Raw genomic sequence first — 23,532 nt, 5'->3', positions numbered from 1 at the left:
GGGCGTTGCTCGAAAAGATTTGTTCTGTACTTCCTAGAGTGTTTCATCGGTGTTATTGGTAAAGGCAGCATACTGAATTATCATGAGTGAACAAAGAAAAGGCTAGAGAAGTGTTTCTTGATAGTGGAGCACCTACACAGCCTATTTCAGAAATTGTTTTATTGGCCCTGTGCATTTGCAGGCAGGACAGGCACAGACACTCTGCAATTCAGTCCATGGCTGCAGGAAAACAGTCTGTCAGGAGGAGAGACTGCTGAGCACACTGGGTCACACAGACCATCCTAAGGTCCTCTGACTCACCTTGCAGGCAGCTTGGGTTTGAGCCTACTCTCCAGAGAACAACAGTACATCAACCTTCAGTATCCCTTTTGCAGGTTCTCGTGCTGGCCTGAGGCTGTGGTATTTGCCTATAATACACACGCGGGATGCATCACCTAGCAGAGCCTGTATAGGTACAGGTGCATGTGTGTATCTATGTGTGCACAGAAGCACTACCTGATGTTTTTCAAGGAGATGATGGGTCCTCAGGCTACACAGCTTCTTTGATGCTGTCAGTGGGCAGACCTCCTCCTATGCAAGGCACCATGTTGGTGCTTTGTTCATACTGGCTAGAGCATGAGGATATATAATACTCTAGCTCAGAAAAACAGGCTGAGTCACGTTAAATGTAAAATATCAGAGGAGTATGTTTCTGAGGCACAAATGGGTTAAATCTGTCTCCTGCCCTAAGTCTGCTGAAGCAGTCACAGAAACAGGTCTTGAGCATTCTAATTACTTTGTATGAGGATCAGGTAAAAGACAAAGCAGTCCAAACACAAAGAGGAAAACACATCACAGAAATATGGAAGAGGGCAAATCTACAAATTAAGCCCTGCTTGAGAATGAAGGGAGCTACAGGGCACTACCGTCCAGAGAGCCCAGCCTAGAACAAGACATTTCATGAGAGTTTATGTACAATCACATACACAGACCTACACTGATAAAAAGACCTCCTTTGCCACACTAAGCATTGGTAACAACTTCCAGCTCTCTTCTACCAACACAAAAGTACAGAAGAGCTAAACCTCAAATATAAATCCGTTCTCTAAATCAGTTACATCATAGCAAAATAGATGGGCACACAAAGAACAGAAAGAAGAACAGACATATGGAAAGACAGGGCTGCCCAAAATCACAGGATCAATCAGTGTCACGCAGGGATCTTCTCAGCCCTCTGTAACACAGCTTTTACAGGTCTTAAATGCCCCATAGATACAAATACCTTTGTATGAAATAAGAAAACAGCACTACAAACAAAACCAAAGATTCGGTATGCTTCACAACTTACTGAGCTATGCAGGAGAAGTGGGTATCTCTCACACAACCACCTACAGCACTCAGGAGGCAGAAATGTGAATCCCACAGAGGGATGAACACAGAGCATTCATTACTGCAGTAGCTAACTGTGTCAGACAACATCCCTGGGAGAAAGTCCCTGCCCTGAGGACACTACACCATGCATACACACTGGACACAATGCCTGGGAGAGGGAACAGGGTTGCATAAATCAAATGAATCACCCAGTGTCAAAAGACCCAAGTTTCTGCCATATGCAGAGACATTTTGTGCATAAATCCTCCTACTGAATACCATGCAATTACTCCCATGCCTAGGGTGAAAGTGATCACAAGAGTAGAGTCCCAGAGCACCTGCAAGATGCAGCCTTTACTTTGGCATTTGCTGGAGTAGCATATACTGCATCAGCAACAGCCCAAGAATGATGGCCATGCTATTTCTTTTCCATGACCTCAGCAGTACACTATTTCTTAGTTATGGTCAACAAGGCCCTCAAAACGGAGGCTCCAGAAATTGGACTAAATAAAGTACTTTATTTATATTTGCACTACTCTGTGATTAAAGGTCTGCAGTTGAGACTCTGAAATATCACACAACCTGTAAGCTGGCAGAGAGCTATCTGCTAGGAACTACTGTGCAGCACTGGGATCTTTTCACCATAGCAGAGAAGGTTTCTCTCAGGACAAATAGGAGATTTAAGGAAGGTTCAGTACAAGAGGATCCATGTATGTGCCTGCTTGTTTGAACGCACACGGACACAAGACATGGTTAAACGCCTTTAGCTGACACTCTCAATATTTCAGCCTCATTCAACATACCTTTGCAAATGGTTATATCTTCTAATCCCAAGGCGGAATCAATTTGGAGGAGGAATGAAATTAGAGACGTATTTGGTCACTGCATAAAGTTCATCCAACCCCTGGAGACACAGAGCACCTTTGGGAGGGAGACGGCTATTAAAGCTCTTGCCAGGAGTTCCCAGGTGCCATTTAGTTATTGAGCAGGAGTGAATAATGAGGAAAGAAGAGATACTGCATGGTTGTTTGCCTAGGAACCTAACTGGGCTGCACACAGCCACTGTAGCAGCTGGGAATAGCCTGTGCTACCAACCGCTACAATACACCGATGTATCCCTATAAATGCACAAGTGATGCCTTCCTAATAAATAGTTGATGACAATATTTAATCATGTATGCATGCAAGTGAGACGATATTTTTACCTAGCACCCACACCTACTAAGCCACAGAGCTGTAGAGAAGGAACAAAACCTATTTTTCTATGGAAAACCATTCCCATTAAATAGATAATCCCAAAGACATCACTTGCCAACTCCGGCACCTTTCCCAAGAGCAGAGTTCCAATTAGCATCCTCACTAGCAAGTTTTCACTGTTTACTATTGCACCAAGCTCAGTGACAGCGCATTCCTCCAAGACCTGATCACTACCACACACCAGACTTTCTTCACCTTCAAGTCTCTCCTCAAACCTAGACATTTTTTTTTCTGACCTGACCTGTGATCAGTGAAGACTGTCCAAAGCCCTTAATTCCTGCAGAGCGTAACCTTTCCAACATCACCACTTCCGATCCTAACCAAGAGAAACTCTATTAATATTTAGTTATTTACCTTGCTTTCTTTAGTAGAAAACTCAGAAGAGTTGGAGATTTTCATAGATTTGGACCGATGGGACTGCCGCCAAAGAGATTCTTCTCGAGAGTATTTCACTGAACCTGTGGCTCTCACCCGGACTTTGCTGGTGCTCTGAACACTGTTAACTCCAATCATTTCCAAAAGTGAGCGTATGGGATAGGGAAGAAGAAAGCTAATGCACTTCCCAATCCCCTGCAGTGGAACTGGAAAAGATTATGTCTGGAGAGCCCAGGCTCAAGCAGTCAGTGTTTGCTTAAAGCGCACTAGGCTGTTTTCTCCAGCATCTTCAGGCACACTGTTTGGAGCCAGCCTGATTGTTCCAGGCATTGCTCACGTCACTGGATTGGAGCGGGGAGGGGGGGGCGGGGAGGGGAGGGGGAGGGGGAAAGAAGAGGCTGATAGAATCTCCTCCCCTGCTCCACTCCCCTCTCCAGCATCAATTCCCCCTTCATACACACACCAACAGCTAGAGGAAAAGAGGTGGAGAGAAAGATGCTGGAACAAATGCCAGCAGATCAAGCAAGAGATTCATTTTCAGTTCACACAGCCACACTTCCCTGCCTGCAACAGCCTGCCATGCTCATTATTGCCTGAAATAACAAAGGACACCACAAAAAGAATCTTCAATCACCTCCTAGCTGCAGGCTTCTGGATTTGAGAAATACAGATGGATTCCTAAAGCACTGGAGAAATGAGTGATAGCCCACAGCACCATAAAAACGTCCTGGCAAGTCCCAGAGAGACGCCCCAGCAAATTTCCACAACTCTAAGCATTTGCACTCATGAGCTAGAGTCCTTGGGGTGCATTCCCAGGGGGCAAGCGAGAGCAAGACCACTTTTATGCAGAAAAGGGGCTTAGGGAAAAAGAGATGACTTTCCCAGTACGACCAGTGCAAACCAGTAGCAGAGCTGTGAGCAAGTGGCTGGGGACCCCCCCTCGGCATCCAGGAGAGCTGTAGCTGTACCCCTCTGTGAGTGAACCACACGCTCCAGCGGCTGACCCCACAAGCAATGCTGCTCCCGAGCAGCACCCTGTTCCTCCCCTGCAGGAAACCCACACCGCCTGGGGCCACTGTCATGGCCCACGCACACCAGAGGCACCGCTCCAACCCACAGGAGCCTGGCTCTGCGGGTCAGGCACACTCCTGGAGCCACTCTCCCCCCACGCAGGGGGCGAGGGGAGGCCAATGCCAAAGGCACCCGGCACTCTTACCAGGGGTGAATGCGCTATATAAGGGAAAAGAGAGATGTTTACCTCAGTGTTGCAAAAGCACCATCATTTCTGGCTCCTGGAGACCCAGAGCACAGCAGACTATGCATTGCCATGGCAACGTGCTCTGATGAGAGAGAGATCTGCTCTGCTCAGCACCGGGTTGTCGCAGCTGCCGGCACACACTGGGGCAGGAGGAGCAGCTCAGGCAGGCATCAAGGCAGAAGTGGACAATGGGGACGTCATCCTGAATTCAGAAGAGGCAAACACATTGTGCAGAGGCAGCACGAGGAGCTGGAAGACTGCATGGCATGAGGACCTCACCACAGGCTAACGCTGGGTTCAGCAACCTGACCTGTGTGGCCACCCCACCAGGCAGGGCAAGGCCAGCAGCAGCGGGGTCGCAGTCTGGGAGGACACCAGAGCCTCTTGTCCCACTCCCACCACAATGCGCAGGGAGTGGCAAGTCTGCACACATGGCCAGGGACGAGGGGTCACTGCCCTGGCATGCCGACAGGAATGTCCCACGCTGAAAAACGCTGGGCAGACAAAAACTGGGTGAAGGGGCTCCAGCCCCAACTCATGCCCAAGTCCCATTCAGTGTCAGCTGAGCCATGTTAAGGCAGAGCAAGAGTTTGCTTACCTTACGTCGTGTGTGCAACAGCACCCACGCGTAGGTAAGCAGATGAACTGAGTGGGCTTCTCCCTTGTTTACACCTTCCCAGCCTCTTGCAATAAGGGATTTATGTCCTTAGTGGACAAACGGCTAGACAGCCACATTACAGCCCGAGGTGCATTTTTTCTTGTAAAAGACACTGCTGCCTCCCCAGTACGCAGCAGCCGTTCGGTCTGCAGTCACCCTTTGCTCATATTACCACCAAGGATGTTCCAGGTGCAAATCCTTCCCACAGATTGCAATAGGTGTGGACCATGCTGAAGGACAACGGTCAGTGGATCAGGGAACAAGGAACCTAAATATCAATATAAAAACTGTCCCTGGTGTAAGAAATAGAATCTGATTCCCCACAGATCCTGCCTCTGTCCTGGTTGAGGTACTACAGACTTCTTCCCACCCGGCAAACAAGCAAAATGCATTTAATTTCCACAGCTGAGTCTAGCAAGCCCACCCCTAACTCACACATAAAGATCAAATCCCAGACATGCTCCAACCTCTTCACACAAACCTGTCATTGGTAGGGGCTCCCTGAAGGAACAGAGCACCCTTCTCTGGCAACAAGCAATTGCATGCTCTCAGTTACTTGTGCCACTTCACAGAAAAGGTTTTATGTTACTTAACCCATCTGAAATTATCCACTGTTAGTGGAAAAACTTTTCAAAGAAAATCTCTTCTTGGAGGAAATTTTCACTGCAATCAAACAGCTCCAGATGAGCTAAGCAGCAGGTCCTGACAGGTGCTACATAAATGGCCACAAATCACTCCCTATCTTAGCAGCCCCCTGCCTAGCAGATTATTCTTTCTCTGAGATTTATAAGGCCACCTCCCCAAGCACCCTCAACACATCTGAAATAATTATATTCCCTAAATATCACACGTAGAGCTAGGCCAATGTGAATTACGCAGAGCAATTTCATTATTAAACACAAGCTAGACTGAATCACAGGAACATTTCTCTTCTGCTGCCCACAGCACAGCACCATTGCTGCTGCCTAAGTGCAGCAGTTCTCCACCTAGCATCCTCTGAGCTGAGGTAAGCAGATCCTCAGGCGGGACAAGAACCTTAATCCATGAGGGAACAGGTCTGGTTCAGCTGTAACTAAGCAGCAGTCCAAAATGCCAACAGTGACAGACTACATCTTGTCCTTTTTTTCTTTTCCCTCCAATGGAGTATGGAAAACAGTTCTCAGCTCATACTGTCCGAAAGACAGCCTCCTGAGATCATGCTTTTGAAGTCTTAAATGTCTTCAGCTCAGGGATTCAGCTCAGATTTCATCAGTGTCCCTGATTTTCATCTGCAAGTGATAATACAATCTTGTATTTCTGACCCTGACTGAGCCCCATGTACACAATGACTGTCTTCTTTTGAGGAAAGAGCACTCTTCAACATTAGAGAAGTCCTACCATTTTAGAAATTAGCATGCACACAGGATTGATTTCTCTATGTAACTGAGCAACAGGGATTTCTGAGGGAGAAGTGGGTTGTTAACATAAATACAGGGATAGAAGGGTGGGTTTTTCTTGAAGAGGGGCAGAAATGGCTGTGCAATACCAGAATAATCAAAGCTGTCCACACCCAAGGGGCCCTCCAGGTGTGTCGAGAAGCCATAATCTTCTCCTTGATCACAGCCCAGAAAAAAGGCAGTGGGAAAGGGGCAGAATGCAGATAGTCAGTATATTTAGTCTGAACAAGCCCAGTGACACGACTACGGTAACCAAAAGGATGGTGACCCTATTTATGGATGTTCCCTACCAGCACCTCTAAGGAGAAAACCATAAACCAGCAGGAGAATTGGAAGCTTTCGGCCAAAACAGATGCAGGAAGGGAAAACCAGTCTACTATTCCTTCTATCTCACCCTTTTAAAGCCACCCAAAAGCTTTTCACCTGTCACAGGCACTGTGGCACACTACATCGCCCACAGAGGAAACAGGCAGCCATTCCAACTTGCCTCACACAGGTGAGGGCACTAGGACTTGGAGAGCCCCTGGGGTCTCAGTGTGCTGCAGCACTCCTCCAGCTACTAAAACGAACAGGAACTCTATTCCAGCCTGAACCAGGACAGCTCCTTCCCATCTCTCCATTCCACCAGCGAAGTTTCCCTGGGAGGCCAAAGGTACTCAGTCCTTGCTTGGTCCTCCTAATGTCATTCAGCAAATCAACAACACAAGAAGAAAAGCTGTGGAATTCAAAGTGAAATTCAATATTGGCTTTTAGGGACCAAATCCAAGGACCATATTATTATGACTAAAGAACTCCAATGTCCTCACACAAAGCCACAAGAATCCATTAGCATCATTTAAGCCCGATCCCAGTGACAAAAATGCCACCAACAAAAACCAACAAAATACGTAAACACGCACACATCAATTACCTAAAATATACTCTCAAGATCCAGTAACGTATTTGTGTAGCACAGAAAAGCAGCACTATTTAATGCTGCTATTAAATACTGTTTGTTAAATGAACAACACTAAATCTTTCATAAAATTGCTTTCCTTCTTCCTTCATCCTTCTTTTTTTCTTCTCCCCAAAATGAACAGGGAGGGGAAGGTTAATTCTGCTGCATAAGCTACTCATACATGATGGCTACAGAACTAGAGCTCAGCAACTGATCAACAGCAACATTATTGAGCTGACATTTCTGTGATATTAAGATAATGATTTCTGAGGTCTGCTGACCAGGGGGAGCTGACAATCAAGATTAAATATAAATGTCTCCAACTGCCATCCCTGTAAACAGCAGAAATACTAGAGCAACCATTTTGTTTCTACATGCATAAGCAATCAGGTCAACTGGAACCCTAATAGGGTAGCAGCAGGTATGGTGGGAGAATGATGAATATCGACAGAAAATTTCAAAATTATTAACCAAAATTATCCACCCAGATTTCCCCATGGAAGATTCCTATTCTCCACCAATCAAAGTACATGATTACCTGACATTTATGGAAATGCTGGGGTTTATCCCAATCTGAATTTACCAGCAAAACCCATCTGTTGATGTCCTTGAGAAAGAATTTTTCATTTTCTTATGATATATATTGTAGTACATAAACCTGTGCTACAGTCTCTGAAGGAATCCCTGGGGATGACTCTGTTTCTCGTACAATATGGAAAGTAATCCTTACAATGGAAAGTGGTCAGATTACTACAGCCCAGAAAGCTATCCAATGTTACCTAGGCTATTGTAGCTGCTTAAGCATGTCCTTTTAGACCACCTCAACCATGAAAGAAAGAACATCAACTCATAGAACCAGGAAACACAAGCATTGCTCCTATGAGGGCAACAGAAGTCTTATGTTTTACTTTACATGAGAAGCAGGCTGAAAGCACGTCCACAACCAGCTGGCTTGTGGTTATAGACAAAAGTCTTTACTACTGACTTTTACTTACATCAGTCAGCCCCTAAAAGCAAGCAGAGTGACAAAACCATACTGCCTAGTGGCAGACAAAAATCAATCCTGGTATCACTGTACTGCTCTAGGATCCATGCTGCATCGTGAGCCAAAAGAAACCACTCCTAAAATAAATGTCCTGCTGAGAATGGTGGGAGGACACAGGTTGAATGAAAACAAGCTCTTTGATGATAACAGGGATGTAAAGAAACCATGCCCCCTTTATCCTGATGAGCATTGCAAATCAAGAGATGCCACTACCCTTCTTCATTTTCATCACAGCATATCTGAAAACAGCTCTGTGTCACAGCCTAGCTGTTGCATTTCCTGGCAAGGCACTATAGTCTCCTGGAGAAAAGTTTATCCTCTTGCATTCCTCCTTTTAGGAACTATCATCTACTTTCAACTGAGCTGACATAAATTAAGTGAGCCATATAGTAGACACCACCTAACACGGACCACCAAGTTCCTTAGGTCAAAGCTGACAAACATAGCTACAGAAAACAGAAGAAACCTTGAACAAACACATAAAAGCACCAAAACCCCAACATTCTGCATGGCTGTGACAGAAACCCCTAGGGAGGTGAACCAAGCACTGGTGCAAAGCCTACCAACTCTCTCAGATGAGCTGCAAACAATCACTACCACTGTGCGTGCTTAAAGTCAACACTGAAATAAACCCCTTACCACCCAGCATTCCCCCAGAGATGTGCATAAAAAAAGAAAAACAACTAGCCTTCAACACTTCCCTCTGATTCAGACAGCAAACACAATAACAACAAAAAGAAGTGGGGGGGGGGGGGGGGGGGGGGGGGAGGGCGGCGGACAGGGGGAGAAAGGCAAGAGAAAGGGGAAAGGGGAAAAGGAGAAAGGGGAGGGGGGAAAAGGAAGGAGAAAAGGAATTGAGGACACTGAGAATTACACAGGTTTCACATGGGTGTTGCCTGCACTTGCAGGCATTACACCATGGAAGGAGCAGCTCTAGTGGGGAAAAGAGGCGTAACCTTTGACATCCCTTTCCTCCTCAAATGTATGTACCTATGGAGTGATGTCCAGCTGTCTTGCCTCAAAAGCAGAAGAAATCATTCCTAACCCTCACGACTCCTGCCAGAACCTATATGTCAGCAGGGCAGAAAATCGGTGGCTTGGATTTGCCCCATGTTTGTACTAGGAGCTTATGAATAATTCATCACCCAAGGAAGCATGACCTCTGAAGGAATCTAAATGGTCCATTTAACATCAAAGGAAAGGAGTCAAAGAAAAAAAAAAAAAAAATCAAAATTTAAGGAGAAACCTAGCGCTCCCGCTTTAAAGAAAACAGTGTAACTGGGTCAGAGAGAAAAGCGTCCAATGTCATTTGAAGTGTGGTGACAAACAGACGGAAGGAGTACCAAAGATTTATACAGCAATAATTCTAAAATCAGTACAAGTAACGTTTTCTCCTCTTTTTTTTTTTTTTTTTTTAAATATGGTATAAATTATATTCCTACTCCTCCTTCCCTTGAGTTGCAGCACAGAACTTAAATTTCAAGCAGATCAGTGGGTGGAAGATCAAAGAATGTTTTTCAGAATTTGTTTTCTACCTACATGGAGGTGGGAGTAATATGTCATAGGGACCAAAATGTATGTGTGACATTGTATTAGAGATTTCCCAGCTCGAAAAGAGCTTAAAATTCCTCCTTTAAAGTGGCATGTCACATCATTCCTGGAGACTACCAGTCTGTATCCTCCATACTGACAGCACAAGAAATGGGAAGCTCTGAATGGTGACATTCATCCTCAAGAGCTGCTAAGCATTTCAGTTAAACCAGGGGACAACTGACAGCCTTGGCTATCTGACAGACTGGAGAAGCTAAACATCAAATGATTCACTTGCCTGATCAACCTGGACAAGTCACCACAGAGACCTTGCCTCCACAGATGAAAATTAACCCTGCAAACATTCATTAGAAGCCTGGTATTGAGCCACGTAATTGCAGCTAGTAGTAATGGAAATTCTTAGCTGACTCTGCTTGGGTTTCACTCCTTGCTGGTACAAAAGCCTGGTGGGCTAGATGAGATCTTTTGAATAACAATCAGAACTCACACATATTAAAGTTTGGAGGAGTGAAAATAATTCAGAGAAATGCGGATCATGAAAGCAGAAACAGGCCCATTCTGAAATGTGTGCTTCCTAGTGAGATAAGCAATCCCTAATACCACCCCTAGACCACGCAGAGGAATCTTTATTCCTGTATCACCATTACAAAATGTCATGTTTTAAGCCTTTTCTAAAGTTCTGCTTCCCCTGCTAAAGGACAGAGAGCTGGTGCAGAGCATTAGGCTCTTGCTATTATCTTACATTGCTTTTCTCGACACAATACCTGGGTTTATTTCACTTGAGAGAAATGCACAGATTTCAGATTTTCCTCTTTATATGCATTGAAGCAAGTTACTGGAATGCAAAGTCTGCATTGTTTGTGGGACCCAAAGCAATGCGCACACCATCATAACCTGGTTTAATTCATAGTTCTGCACAGGCATGCTTTAACTGGTTATTACTTTTAGACAGGACAAACGACAATACCCAAAAAATCTCAAGCCAAAGGCAGCAAAGGTTATCACAGCAGGAAGGTCCTCACTCGGGATGGAGGGGAGTGAAGACAGGCCAGATGTTCCCTTCAGTCACTACGGCTCTATGGTTCTTTGGAAAGTGAAAGTATGCTTTTGCAAACAACTGTTTAAGACAAGGATTAGTGGTTTTATCTTGTGTTCCCTGTCTTTTATACTACCAGATTAGGCTCTGTTGTCTCCTAGCAGCTGAAAGGGGCCTTCAGTAACAGATCTTTCATTTCAAACAGATAATAAACGGCTGCCCCAGAACTGTTTTCCCAACAGAAATATTTTTAACAGGAAAACCTTCATTTTGGGGGGATAAACAAGGAAGCAAGCTCTCTAGCTGAGCAAAGCTCTGGCTTCTTTAGGGGTGCAGAGACACTTGGTCCCCTCCACCCCGCTCCTTCTGACCACAGCCACAGGGTGCTCCAGCAGTCAACGCTGCCCTCCTGGGGCCCTTCTGACATGCTGCCACAGCTCCCATCTCCATTCAGCAGTAGTAGGAAGGTGGGAATTCCTTGCCAAAGATCCTCAGACATGAAATGGAAGAAGTGCAGCGACTGCAGATGAGAGCAACTAGGGTGTACATAGCACAGTCCGATTAGTGTGATTTCCTCTGTGTAAACAGCGGCAGGGGGAGGAGAGAGCTAGCCACCTGATGCTCACTCCTTTCTCTCTGCTAAATACCTGAAATTATTGGAATGGATGAAGCAAGATGCCAGTAATTTTCTTTACATTGAGTGTTTGCTTTGGAGGGCTTTTAAAGGGAAAAACAAACAAACAAACAAGACAGAGGAGACAGAAAGACAGTGTCAATAAAAAAAAAATTCCTTAATTAAAGTGCAGGGAACTGACACCAAAATGAGATAAACCCTACCTTGCAGCTTTTATAGGAAATTGCATATCCCAGCAATCCTGATCAAGAATTCAGATCATTTAGGAAATTAAGGAGGACTGGTTCTTCAGAGGAGTTCAGCACCAGCAACTCCCACTTGATTTGGTCACTTCATTACAGTGTTCTTCCAGAAGATAAGGTCTGGCCAAAAATCAGCCTTTGAGAAAAAGCAGATCTTTTATGCAGGACTGGCACCTTATCTCGATCAGCAGTCCCTGCCAGGATGGCTCCAGTCAAGTCCCCGTAGAGCATCCCAGGTCCCTCGGCATGATGGAGAAGCTCCCTGACAGCACAATGGGTTAGCAAAGAGCTACCACCTCCCACCAGAACACACACAGCTAGGTGTGACCCCCTCACATCCAGTGTTCATGTCATGGGGCAGCAGAGCCACCAGAGTTAGCCCAGATCACTTGTTGCGTGATGCCCTGGACTCCATGAATGAGGCACCTTGGGCATTGCAGATGCAGGGGACATGCACTTATGCAGGAAAATTTGGGCAGGTGGTACTTAGCAAACAGCCTAAGAGCTGAGTATCCTTCCCAGGACGGTGCCTAACAAAAGCAGGGATCCATTTTCTCAGAGGTAACTCCTTGCAGGCTCTTGTGGACCAGAGCAGACATTTTCTTTCCTTAATTAAGAGAGGCCTTGTCACTGACACCTTGCTGCAGCAGTCTCACACACCTTGCCACAGGGTGACAAGATGAAGTCACAGTGGCCAGCACTGTACCAGCGCCTCCTTTGTGCTGACTGCACTGCCTGTAGGAAACAAAGCAAGATTGCATGGCCAAATTAGGCTATTCCCAAGCCAATCTCATCGTCTGCTCATTCCAGACAATCTCATGAGGCATAGCTTTGAAGAAGGTTATGGTCACATAATTTGTATTACCACAAGTGTTATCACAGACTATTATCAGTGAAGATCACTGCACCAGATGAAAGCTGATGTGAGCACATGAGGAAGCAATCAGCCTGCAGACAAACTGCTCCTACACTGTAGCCATGAGGTTCCTGACATTGCCCCAGACTGATTCAGTTTCCTTTCCAAGCAGGGAGACCCTAGCAATGGCCTCCCTTTCAATAGGAATAAGCAAACAATGGTCTGTTCGTGATTCTCACAGGCTAACAACCCATACATTGGACTTACTTGTTTTAACTGTTTCTGATGTGTTCAGCTTGCTCTCACTCCTGGTGGTGCTGCATCTCTTCTCCAGCTTCCCTCATCAGGTGCAGAAGCATCTGCAGCAGCTAATCCAGGATGTCAGGTCCATCTGCTCCAAGGAGATGAGCACTGCAGCTGGGTCCCTTTGTCTCTCTGTCCCAGTAAACCCATTACTTGTCCCCACCTGAAAATGCTGGTAACTGTGTGATTCACCACCAGTCTTAGGAGCAAGCACTGACCCATCCACAGGAGAGTACTGCTGCACTAACTAGAACATGAGTGGTTGCAACTCTTGGTATTTAGCACTCCTTCCAGGGCTTCAATTCATCAGGACAAAGGGACCTTTGCTACAGGAAAGCATAAGATCAAGGCTGAAATTCAGAATCACATTGCCTGATCCCACCTTGATATAATATAAAATCATCTGTGTGCTTAGAGTGTGACAGCTCAGAGTCAAAGAACAGAGTTTCAAAAAGTTTCCTTGCTTTTGAAAAATTTTAGTTTCAATAACCTTACTCTGCCTGGATTTAACAGACCTGACTTACCTGCTACACCAGCCAGACCCACAGAGATAGATGCTCCTGATTTACACCAGAGAAGAGAATCACAGCTTGGCATGCTGGTTCTCATTTACAAAGAATTTGTCCCAGTCTGAAGGCACACAGGAACTCTGCAGTAAGTATAAACTACCACTGTTCGGTCAGCATGCACCGACAGTACATAACTGGAAATCAGGATACTGTCTCCATGTCTAGTCTTTACTAGTAGCCAATGGCAGATTAATGGGATGTGTGACAGTCAGTTGAACTGAAGCTAAAATGAAATAAAAGGGAAGGTACATGTATCTTCCTGCCTGGCAAAGTACTGAATATATGAATACTGCAAGCAGATCCCATGGGGAGAACCATGCTTATAATCACAGTTTGGCATATTTGCAGTTATGGGTCCCAAATTTAAAAGTAATCCCAGATCTAACAAAAGGAATGAGGAAGAAGAAAGAGAGGTGAATCTTTGTGCAGATGCATGTACAAAAGCAAAACTCTTTTCAGTGTTAATGAACAGACAGAAAGACACAAGGGGAACAGGATCATACTAGCATTTCTCATTTCCATCTCTAGCCAGAGTAAAATCTGTGTTCTCAAAGCACTATCATTGACACACTGAGAATCACGTCCTGAAGGCCTCACGGTGCTTACCAAAGCATCCTTACTGCTGGGAAAAAAAAAAAAAAAAGGTAATAAAACAAAGAGATGGCCCACTCATGGAAGTGAAGACAAAGGACCAATCACCTCTCATGTCCGAAGTTTTCTGAGGCCAGTTACACAGAACACAGAAGTGTCCCTCCTCATGTGTTGATGTCTGCCCCTTGAAGGGCTGTTTTCCTATCTAGACAAAACAAATGCTCAGGGCCACACCTTGCATTCAGTAGTACTAAAGGTGATGGGGTTGACTGCAGGCAATGCTTGATTTCTGCCTGTCAGCTGCCTGTCCTGGACAGCACAAGCAGTATTTGCACCCTTGACTCTGTGAACTGGGGTCCACGGTAAATGCTCCAGAGAGCTTTCCAAACCCTGGGTGAATGCTACCTGCAAAGATGCGAGCACTTGCTAAGATCTATCCCCGCCTTCCTTCCCCTCCAGCACCACTCAGCTTTGCTCTGGGGCTCAGCAGAGTTGCAGAGCTTCACATAGGGGTGCAGAAGAGCCATGAGGGGAATGCAGAGAGACTGGAGAGGCAGAAGAGCCCATTTGCTTCCCCACCGGTGTGGATTACTCACCAGTGGGTGCTGAGAACATCAGTCCCACAGCGGCACACTGCCACCCTGTGGAAACAGTCCTTCTCCTCGCACGCAACTTGGGAAGGACAGGGGGAGATGGATCACTGCTTCACTTAGGCTCATCAGCTACAGTGCTAATGCACCAGCAAACCATATGCACTTTGGCGCTGTGCTGAAGCACGGCTCTGTGAATTTAATTTATTGAGACTAATGCAAATTTAATTTCTGCTAAGTCTTTGTAATCACATATCTAGTGGCAAGGAGGCTGCTGCGGACACAGTGATGTAGCTACTGAAATGCACAATTACTGCCAGTCACTCCACTCCCCCTCTACTGATAAATTAAAACAACAAGGGGAAAATCATCAGCAAATCTTCAGACAAGTCAGATGAGAGATGGAGGCTGGGCACTACCTCTATCCCCCAGACATCAGGGCAGCACGCAGAAAAGGGCAGAAAGACTCAAACAAGGCAAGACACCAACACAAGGTTTATTCCAACCTACAACCAAAAAATCCCAAGCCCCGGTGCTTCCTTTGGGTGGGCTGGTGAAGAGCCAGGTAGCCTTAGCATTAGCAGGTCAGCACTAAACACCAAGATACAGCCCTGACTGTGTAATTCTGTCAGCAGGAAAATAAACAGCAGGTGAACACCAGTGGATATCTCTCATCAGTACACTCGGAAGGTTATTTAAACATAGTCTGGAGACCTATTTATTCAATAAGGGCTGTAACTAGCCTGCAAATTAGTCTCAACACATCTCTCTATAGCAGATAGAAACGAGATTCCTTGGGAAAACAAACCAAACCAAACCAAACAAACAAAAAACCCAACAAAACAAACCCCCCCCCAACAAACAAAAAAACAAAACAAAACAAAAAACAAAAAAAACCCCACACCATCGCTGCTGACAGATGAATACTCTGTATCCAGATTTTAAAAATAAAGATATTAAATCTAAAAACAAGGGGGTTGAATGTAAATTCCTAACTCCTTAGTAAGAACTGAGGTAGGAGGGCCCAACAAAAAGCTCCCTGGAGAGGCGAAAAAACTGAAGAAACTACCAATACTAGAAAAGAAAGTCTGCCACTTGTAACTATGCAGGTACATCCACATTTCACAATGGGTCTGACAAAACCCACAGAAGAGATGGCAATTTTTTTGATTTACTTCGGTAGGCTTTGGGTCAGCTCTCAGATGCAGCAACCTCCCATTTTTATTTCTATTACCAAAAAAAAAAAAAAATTATGAACTCTAGTGTATGCGCTCCTCTCTTCTTTTGAACAGACTGCTGTTTCATGCCATCAATCAGACAAAAGAGAAATGAAACATTCTCATTATTATTGACAATGAAACAAGATTTGTCCTGCTCAGCCTCTTTCCCTGCTCTTCAGATTTAACTCCTGGCACAAACTTAATGAACAAAACCTGAAGCAAAGCAGCCTGTGCCAGACAACACATTCTAATCTGAAATTACATCTCCTGCTCTAACGTGAAAAAACCAAATCACCTTGGATAAAAAAACAAGCACACCTTCCAGATACACAGAGCTCAGGATTAGTCCTTACTTATTCAATAGTCAGAACCAACTGGCTGCTTTTGTCTGCTTTTATCAGGAGACAGTGCTCTGGGACAGCATGACTGCACAAGCTTACAAGTCACATAGCACTGGAGCTGGCCCGACTGGGGTTCTGTCTCACCTCTCCACACTGCAGAGTCTCAATTGCAATCAAGTGAAGGCAAGAGGGAAAAAACAAAATAAACAGTGTATATATGTTCTGGGAAGAAAAACATGCCCATTTGTTGTCGTGTTTGACAATTAATATTCAGAACATGCAAGCAGGGTATTGTGTTTTGAACAACCTCTCACTAAAAACAAAACCCATGCAGTTCATTCCTTACCTTCAACAGCCCTTTCGGGAAGTCTCTGCCATCATTCATCCCTTGGAGGTTAGCAATGAACTCTTGGCAGGTCATCTTTTTCCCAATGTTCTGGAAGGGATGGCAAAAAAACAGGGCATCATATTCATGCTGCTTTCCAAAATTACAATAAATAAGCAACACCAGATGAACTGCTTCTCCCTGTTCTCATTTAAGCCCAAGGCAAGCAGCACTAAGAAGGCATTCCCAAGATTGCTCAGAGACAGGCATCCTTTTGTGAATATAGTTAGAAAAAGAAAGTGCACTTGGAGCCCAAGTCCCACACACCCATCCGAAAAGAGAAACAGCTAAATACTGGAAGGTAATGAAGAAGCTAATGATGAAGCTCCTTGGTATATGCATGGTACTTTACATCCCCATGTGTCCAGAGGCTCTACCAGCCTCTAACAGAAAAGCTCTACTTGATCCTGCTGTGAGGCATAAGGAGAAAGCTGACTGAGGCCCCTTCCAGACCTTTGTCGTATGATTTCCAAAGCTCCTTTCCAGTAGCAACTCCCCTGAGTTGGAGTAAGATGCCCAGGAGCAGCCGCTTCCTTTCCTGAATCACAGGCTGAGGCTGTCTTGACATTTCCATAGGATTGCTCTCTTTTTTCTTTTTGTCTGTAATTCTCAGACTGAAAGTTGCCCAACTGAGCCACAAACAGGAAAGGAACAGCTATGTTCATGTAGGACCCTCACTGGTCCATTTGGAGGCTTGAGGCTGCCCTAAATGTTCTTGGATCCCAGTCTCCATCACCCCTCAGAGAAGACATCTGTAGTCAGTCCCCTGGGTGCTAGAAGTCCCACACTCGGCATGCAGGGAGCCTTGTGAGCAGGCAGCAACGACAACACTGAGTTGGTGAAAAAGGTACCCAGAGAGATCTGAGGAAAGGGAAGCAGCCTGGGATGAGCTGTGAAACATGGTAAAGGCAGAGGGAAAACAGGGACCTGTGATCACCATGGTATCTTTTGGGAATGACACTGCTGCCAGGCAGGAGAAGGGGGTGAAGATGACTTCTCCATGGTCAGGGTATGCCTTGGCTGCAGAAATACAGTGGAAGAGCTCTGTGCACAGACAGCGACTTAGGTTAGGAGCAAGAGCCCAAATTAACATTGGAGTGGAGCCCAAAGAGGGGCACCAGTCAGTAATACAGGTCACTCAGTGTTACAGTTACATGACAGCTTGGACTGCACATCATCTAATCCCCCTCCATAATGTATGATCAGGGAGACATGGAAAACCAGAAAACCTTGACCATCACCCTCATCTAGACACAAAGGAGGATACTGCAGCCTGTGGCCAGCATGGACCAGCAGAAAGAAGGCAGGGAGGACACTGGAATGATGCACTGCTTCCTGCACCGGGAAGGCTCCTGACAACACAGTCTGCCTGTAACTCTGGCTTTCTGGTTGCTAAGCTTGCAGAACACAGATCATAATTGCAGTCTTCGAATGCAGGCTGAAGCTGGTTCTAGCAGACTTGCAAATGCTTTCCTTCCTCCCTGCAACAGACTTCAGCCTGCTTCTGCTTGTTTCCTCCATGCAGCAGTTCACAGCTTCCCTGCACTGACCAAAACCAAGAGCAGTGTGACTCATTTCACCCACTGAGATAACTAGCATTGCAGAGGAATGGCTGTTTTGCTCCAGGACCAAAGCTAACATCACCACACAGTGCCACACAGGTTCAAAAAGATGTGCCTGGCAGTCTAAAGATACCTTAAAAGTCTCAGGCTGAGTGATGACCTCCCCACAGAGAAACAAGCATGCATTTCCAAGACACAGCTAGCAAAAATGATTTGGTTACAAAGAGAATGAAATGTGGCAAGACAGGGATAAATAAAGGGATAAGTAAGAGTTTGTCTACAAGAGTTAAGGAAAAGTGTGAACTGAAGGCAGAACAGCTGCACTAAAGCCCTATAAGCAGTTGAGCTTATTGTGAAATAAAAGTGTCCACACTTACGATCAGTATATCAGCAACAAATGGAGCTCAGTGTAGACAAGCCCTGTGACTCACTTGCTTCCTGCTCTAGCAGAATCATGTAAGGACGGGTCAGAGCATTATCTTTGTTAGGAAACAGGCAATTAGTATATATCTGCAAGGGGCTGCATTCCAAGTCAAAAATGCCCAACTTACCACCTATGTGGAAAATGGAAAGCAATAACAGGAAGACCAAAATTACAGGAAATCAGAGAGAGAGAGTGAGGAAAGGAGGGAGAAAGAGAGAGGGAGGGAGGGAGAGAAAGACTGAGGACACATGCAGGAGTCTTGCAAACATTACAGTTGTGTACACATAGCAATACACTAACTACTACCAGTACAATAAGGCTCCAAAGTTTCACACTGCAACAGCCAGAATCATCCTAGCTTCAGCTGCAAATCACCAACAGCAATGATGGGTCAGAGCCAGATCATCTACTCCACTACCTAATGAAGATAGTAGGGCCCTCTAAAGCATCACAGGGAGCGATGGGAAATGCTGTCAGGCTGACACACAACCATTTAGTTTCCCTCCCTGGAGTGCAAGGCCAGCCAGGCTGGACAGCAGGTGCCCCAAGATGCTCATCATTCTGGGGAGCAGGATACCTGCGCAGGCTCTCAGTTGTGCTCAAGAGAAACAGTGTATGAACATGGGGCACGTGGGGCCACCTTCCTGTACCTCTGCTCACTCTCCCATGGGACTGATGTGCTCCTCAGCTGAGGAAGGCTCAGCCTTCACACAAAAAAATTCTTTGCAACCTCCTTCCCCCTCCCGGTTCTACAATTTTCAGACAAAGGTATTCAATTAATGGGTGGTGGGCATCAAAACCCCTGGGGAAGTACACATAAACCTTGGCTTCATTACCTGCACCCACAAGGACCAAGTAGCCCTTGGAGACAGACCCAGGGTGCCTTCATTTCCTGCTGCCCAACCCTCCACCCTTGCTGCATAAGAGCTCCCAAATTAGGCCCTCTTGGAAGAGCCCCTGGCAGTCCTCTCAGCAAGAGAGAAGCCCTAAAGCCACCTGGCTGGAGCCACTGCTCCTGCATGCTATCATGCCATACTCCTGTGTTTTCCCCTCTTCATCCTGACTCCAGGACAGAGGAAGCCTCCCATCAGCATAGGAATATCATGCATAGCAGGCATATTGCACAATGGGTGCTGAAATACATGTCCCAGGGCTGCTGGCACCCCATACCAGTGTGACTAAGAGGACTCAAATTGGAAAACTACTTGCCCCTGGGCACGCCGTGGTGAGAGATACGCAGTGGGGGAACACTCAGGATGCCCATGTCCCTCTTCTGCTCTCTTGGCTCTGGGCACACCTGTCATTACCCTGGCTGAGTTCCACCAGATATCCCCCCTGCAACTGGATGCCTGCAAACATCATCTTCCCTTTGTGTCTTTCCAAGTACCTCTTCACCTCCTTTCTTCTGCCTTCCCAAAACTTTTTACATACTGGAAAGGGGAATCCAATCCCAACAACAGTTTCCTGGACAGGGTCAGCTGCTGTAGCCAGGGAAAGATGGGAAGCACAATAGAAAGACAGGAGAGTAAGGACAAGGACACATTATGGCAAATCCAGGCACAGTGCCGGCTTACACATGACTGATCTGGGCATGCTGGAAAGCCCTGCCTAGGACTACAGCCTGGGAGTGCAGCCTTCTCACTGTTTGCTGTCTGTCTGCTGTCTTCTTTTGGAGCGTGCCACCAGGAAGGGGATGCTGCTGCCAGAATACCACCCCCTCCAAGCACAGTGTCGACAGGAGCAGTCTACACAAAGCTGTGCATACTCACGTGGCCATGCAGGTCTGTGTTCAGCAGCATCATGGCACACGTGAGACAGTGAACTCCATCTGCAGAAAGAGATGTAACCAGAGTCACATGCAAACACACGACTGGACCTTTAAGAACAGCTAAAACTGAGCCTCATAGCCTAATTGAGTCCGTTCCCTTAATAAGAATCTGTTTTATCAAGAAATACACATAATTAAATAAATGAACAGTGAGGTCATCCCACAGCTGCCAAGCCAGAACAGCCTTTCTTTCATCTTTTAATGACTGTCAAAACTATTTTGTAGCACCCAAGGATGAGGCAAACTAGACAGGAAACCATGCTGTCACCCTTTGCTCGCTAATACCAATACCACAGCCTAAATCAACTCCCTCTTCATGTATTTCAAAGCAGAAACGGAAGAGTAAAATACACACATTCTTGTGTGCAGAGTGGATACAACATGGTATAATTTCCTCCTCTGCTGGCCCTCTCCTCATTCAGGGCTCAGTTAGACTGAATTTTGAAGAACTTCAGTCAGCTATTTATGCTGCCTTGGCTCCATATTTGGTCAAGAGTGCTACATTGATTTCTAACATGGTCCTGTAGCAAAGGCCATCAACGAGCCAGAAGAGACCAACTGTATCCCTAGCTTCATTCCTGAAGTCACTGTGGCAGACTTGAGAAAGTCAGTGTACACTGCCATTTGCAAAAGCAGACACCGATTTCATAGTCCTCATTTTCCAGGCACTCCTTTTAAAACCCAAAGCATATTGGCTGTGCAGAAATCCAGACGAAGGTGATAGTGCCCCTGGTGCCACCTATCACCTATGAAAATCCAAATGCCTCTAGCCAGTTTCCAAACATTAGAAACACGTTAGGAAAAATATCTTCTCCATTCCCTTGTTCATAAACACATGGTGACACCTTCCCTTCTCTCACAGGGGTGTCATAAAGACACAGATTCATGTATGAGACAGGCACACACTGCAGGGAGATGTACGTAAAAACCTTTGTAGCTGAGTCCAGATAATGGCTATGCACAGGACACTCCGTGCTATGAAGGAGAAGGAATGCGGGATGAGGATAGATGTATCCTACACTCAGTGTGACTAGCACAGGCTTAAATCTGTGCAAGATGAAGCCATTACAAAAAAATGTTTCCCAAGGTAAGGACCATGTTTTCTTATAACATTTGTATAGTCCTTAGCACCCAAGCAATGTGGCCAAACTGTAGCAGAGCATGAAATGAGAGAAGAACTATTATCACTAGCAGTATTAAGTCTGAAGCAGCTTGAATCTGGTGCTGTGGTGCTCCTGTTCAAGTCTATGCATTTATCTGGGGTAACCTGTCCTCTCATTTCCAAACTGCAAATGCATCCAGAGGAGGGAAAAAGCAAATGGGAAAAGAGAAAAGCAAATGCAGTTCTGGATTTCCACTGAAAGGAAAAGCTACCATATTTTTGCAGGGTAGCACTCAACTGCTGACAGCAGAAATACATCCTCAGCATTATGTAGAATCCCACGCAAAGTCTGCAGGACTCACTTTAATCTAAATGCCTACTCAGGTTCAGAAGTGGCAACGTCTCTCCTGCGCACTGGATTAGAGTAATGCTGTCACATCACCATGCAAGTCATTACTTCAGTTTGGACATGACACACCCTATATTCTACCTGACTGCCTGCAGTGTCTTGAAACAAGAAAGACCTTAGGAAGAGGACAGAGGTAGCATGAAAGAATATCCTGTCTTACTGATACCTATTCCCCTCCCTGGCATACCAGCCAGTAAAGCTGAACAGGAGCGAAGTGGATAAACATCATCTCACTGCAATGGGGGCAGTTCACAAAGCAAGGGGTAAGGCAGTGTGGCAGTACCTCCAAGTGTAGCAGCCCCTTCTCACTTACACTAGAGACTAAAGGCACAGCTTAGCCCACACTTACTTTCTTTATCCCCCTCTTTCCTTTCCCAGTCTGTGATCAGCCGACAATGCAATCACAGGGCCGCCTGCCTCTGCTGACGTATCTGGCTGAACACAGCAGCTACGCCAGTGGACAGTTCGTCCTTTTCTCCAATGCCAACTTTCTCAGGTCCAATCCATGTGCTTGTTTGTTTCCCCTATCCATTTCCAAAACAACGGAAAACATTGGCAAGGAGGCAGCACTCCAACTGAGGTTAGCTATTCAAGATGAAACCGTGCCAGGGTCTAGATACAGCACCCAAAATTCACCCCCACAACTGGCAAGAGCTGGCATGCCTGCTGCCAGTGCAAGCAGAGACACAAGCACTGAATGAATCACGGAGAGCTAACAGCTTCTCTTCCACCTGAGATGGAATTTATTCTCATCCACGTGCATGTAGATAAGAGTACAGGTACCCCCACATGGTGGAAGTCAGCGAGACCAGAAACCACAACTGACAGCATTCAAATCTGGAGATGCTACAACTTCGAATTTACACTGAGGAGGCCTGTCCTGGTTTCCACTGATATAGAGTTAATTTTCTTCCTAGAAGCTGGTAGAGTACTGCATTTTGGATTTAGATTGAGAATAATGTTGATAACACACTGATGGCTTAGTTGTTGCTAAGTAGTGCTTATCTAAAGTTAAAGATTTTTCAGTTTCCCATGCTCTGCCAGCAAGCAGGTGCACAAGAAGCTGGGTGGGAGCATGGCCTGGACAGCTGACCCAAACTAGCCAAAGCGATATTCTATACCATAGAATGTCACGCTCAGTATAGGAACTGGAGGGGATTTAGCTTGGGGGGGATCACTGCTTGGACAATGGTCAGCAAATGCATTGCACATCACTTGTCTTTTCCTGGGGTTTATTTATATTTTTTATTATATGCCTTTTCAATACAATTATTATTACTATTATATTTTATTACTGTCATTGTTACTATTTTATTTTTGTTATCAAACCACTCTTATCTCAACCCACAAGTTTTACATTTTTTTCCAATCCTCCTCCTCATCCTACTAGGAGCAAGGAGGACTGAGTGTGCAGCTGTATGGTGCTTAGCTGTTGGCTGGGGTCAATCCATGACAAGGCCTAAACACCTTTCCTAACTGGGGACAAATATAGATTTTTCACTGCCTTACCACAATTATATGCTGAGAATGTGGAAGGTTTCAATGTTCACCACAGGCAGTCTCTGAAGTGTGG

The 23,532-nt window shown here is 45.7% G+C and overlaps 1 protein-coding gene across 9 annotated transcripts in view; it reads right to left on the bottom strand.

Annotated features, from left to right (window-relative positions):
* The window catches only part of PSD3 (pleckstrin and Sec7 domain containing 3), a 133,147-nt gene that overhangs the window by 64,448 nt on the left and 45,167 nt on the right, over positions 1-23,532 (bottom strand). For all 9 annotated transcript variants that reach the window (XM_033009252.2, XM_033009248.2, XM_033009255.2 and 6 more), the window contains 2 exons: positions 20,390-20,448; positions 16,596-16,685 (listed from right to left, as the gene is read on the bottom strand). In XM_033009252.2, the coding sequence (XP_032865143.1) occupies positions 16,596-16,685; positions 20,390-20,448 (149 nt within the window). The remainder of the gene's footprint in view (positions 1-16,595; positions 16,686-20,389; positions 20,449-23,532) is intronic.

The sequence above is a fragment of the Tyto alba genome, unplaced genomic scaffold (assembly GCF_018691265.1).
Source record: "Tyto alba isolate M040663 unplaced genomic scaffold, T.alba_DEE_v4.0 Super-Scaffold_13, whole genome shotgun sequence".
Taxonomy (NCBI): Eukaryota; Metazoa; Chordata; class Aves; order Strigiformes; family Tytonidae; genus Tyto; species Tyto alba.
This window is presented reverse-complemented; position numbering and strand designations above follow the sequence as displayed.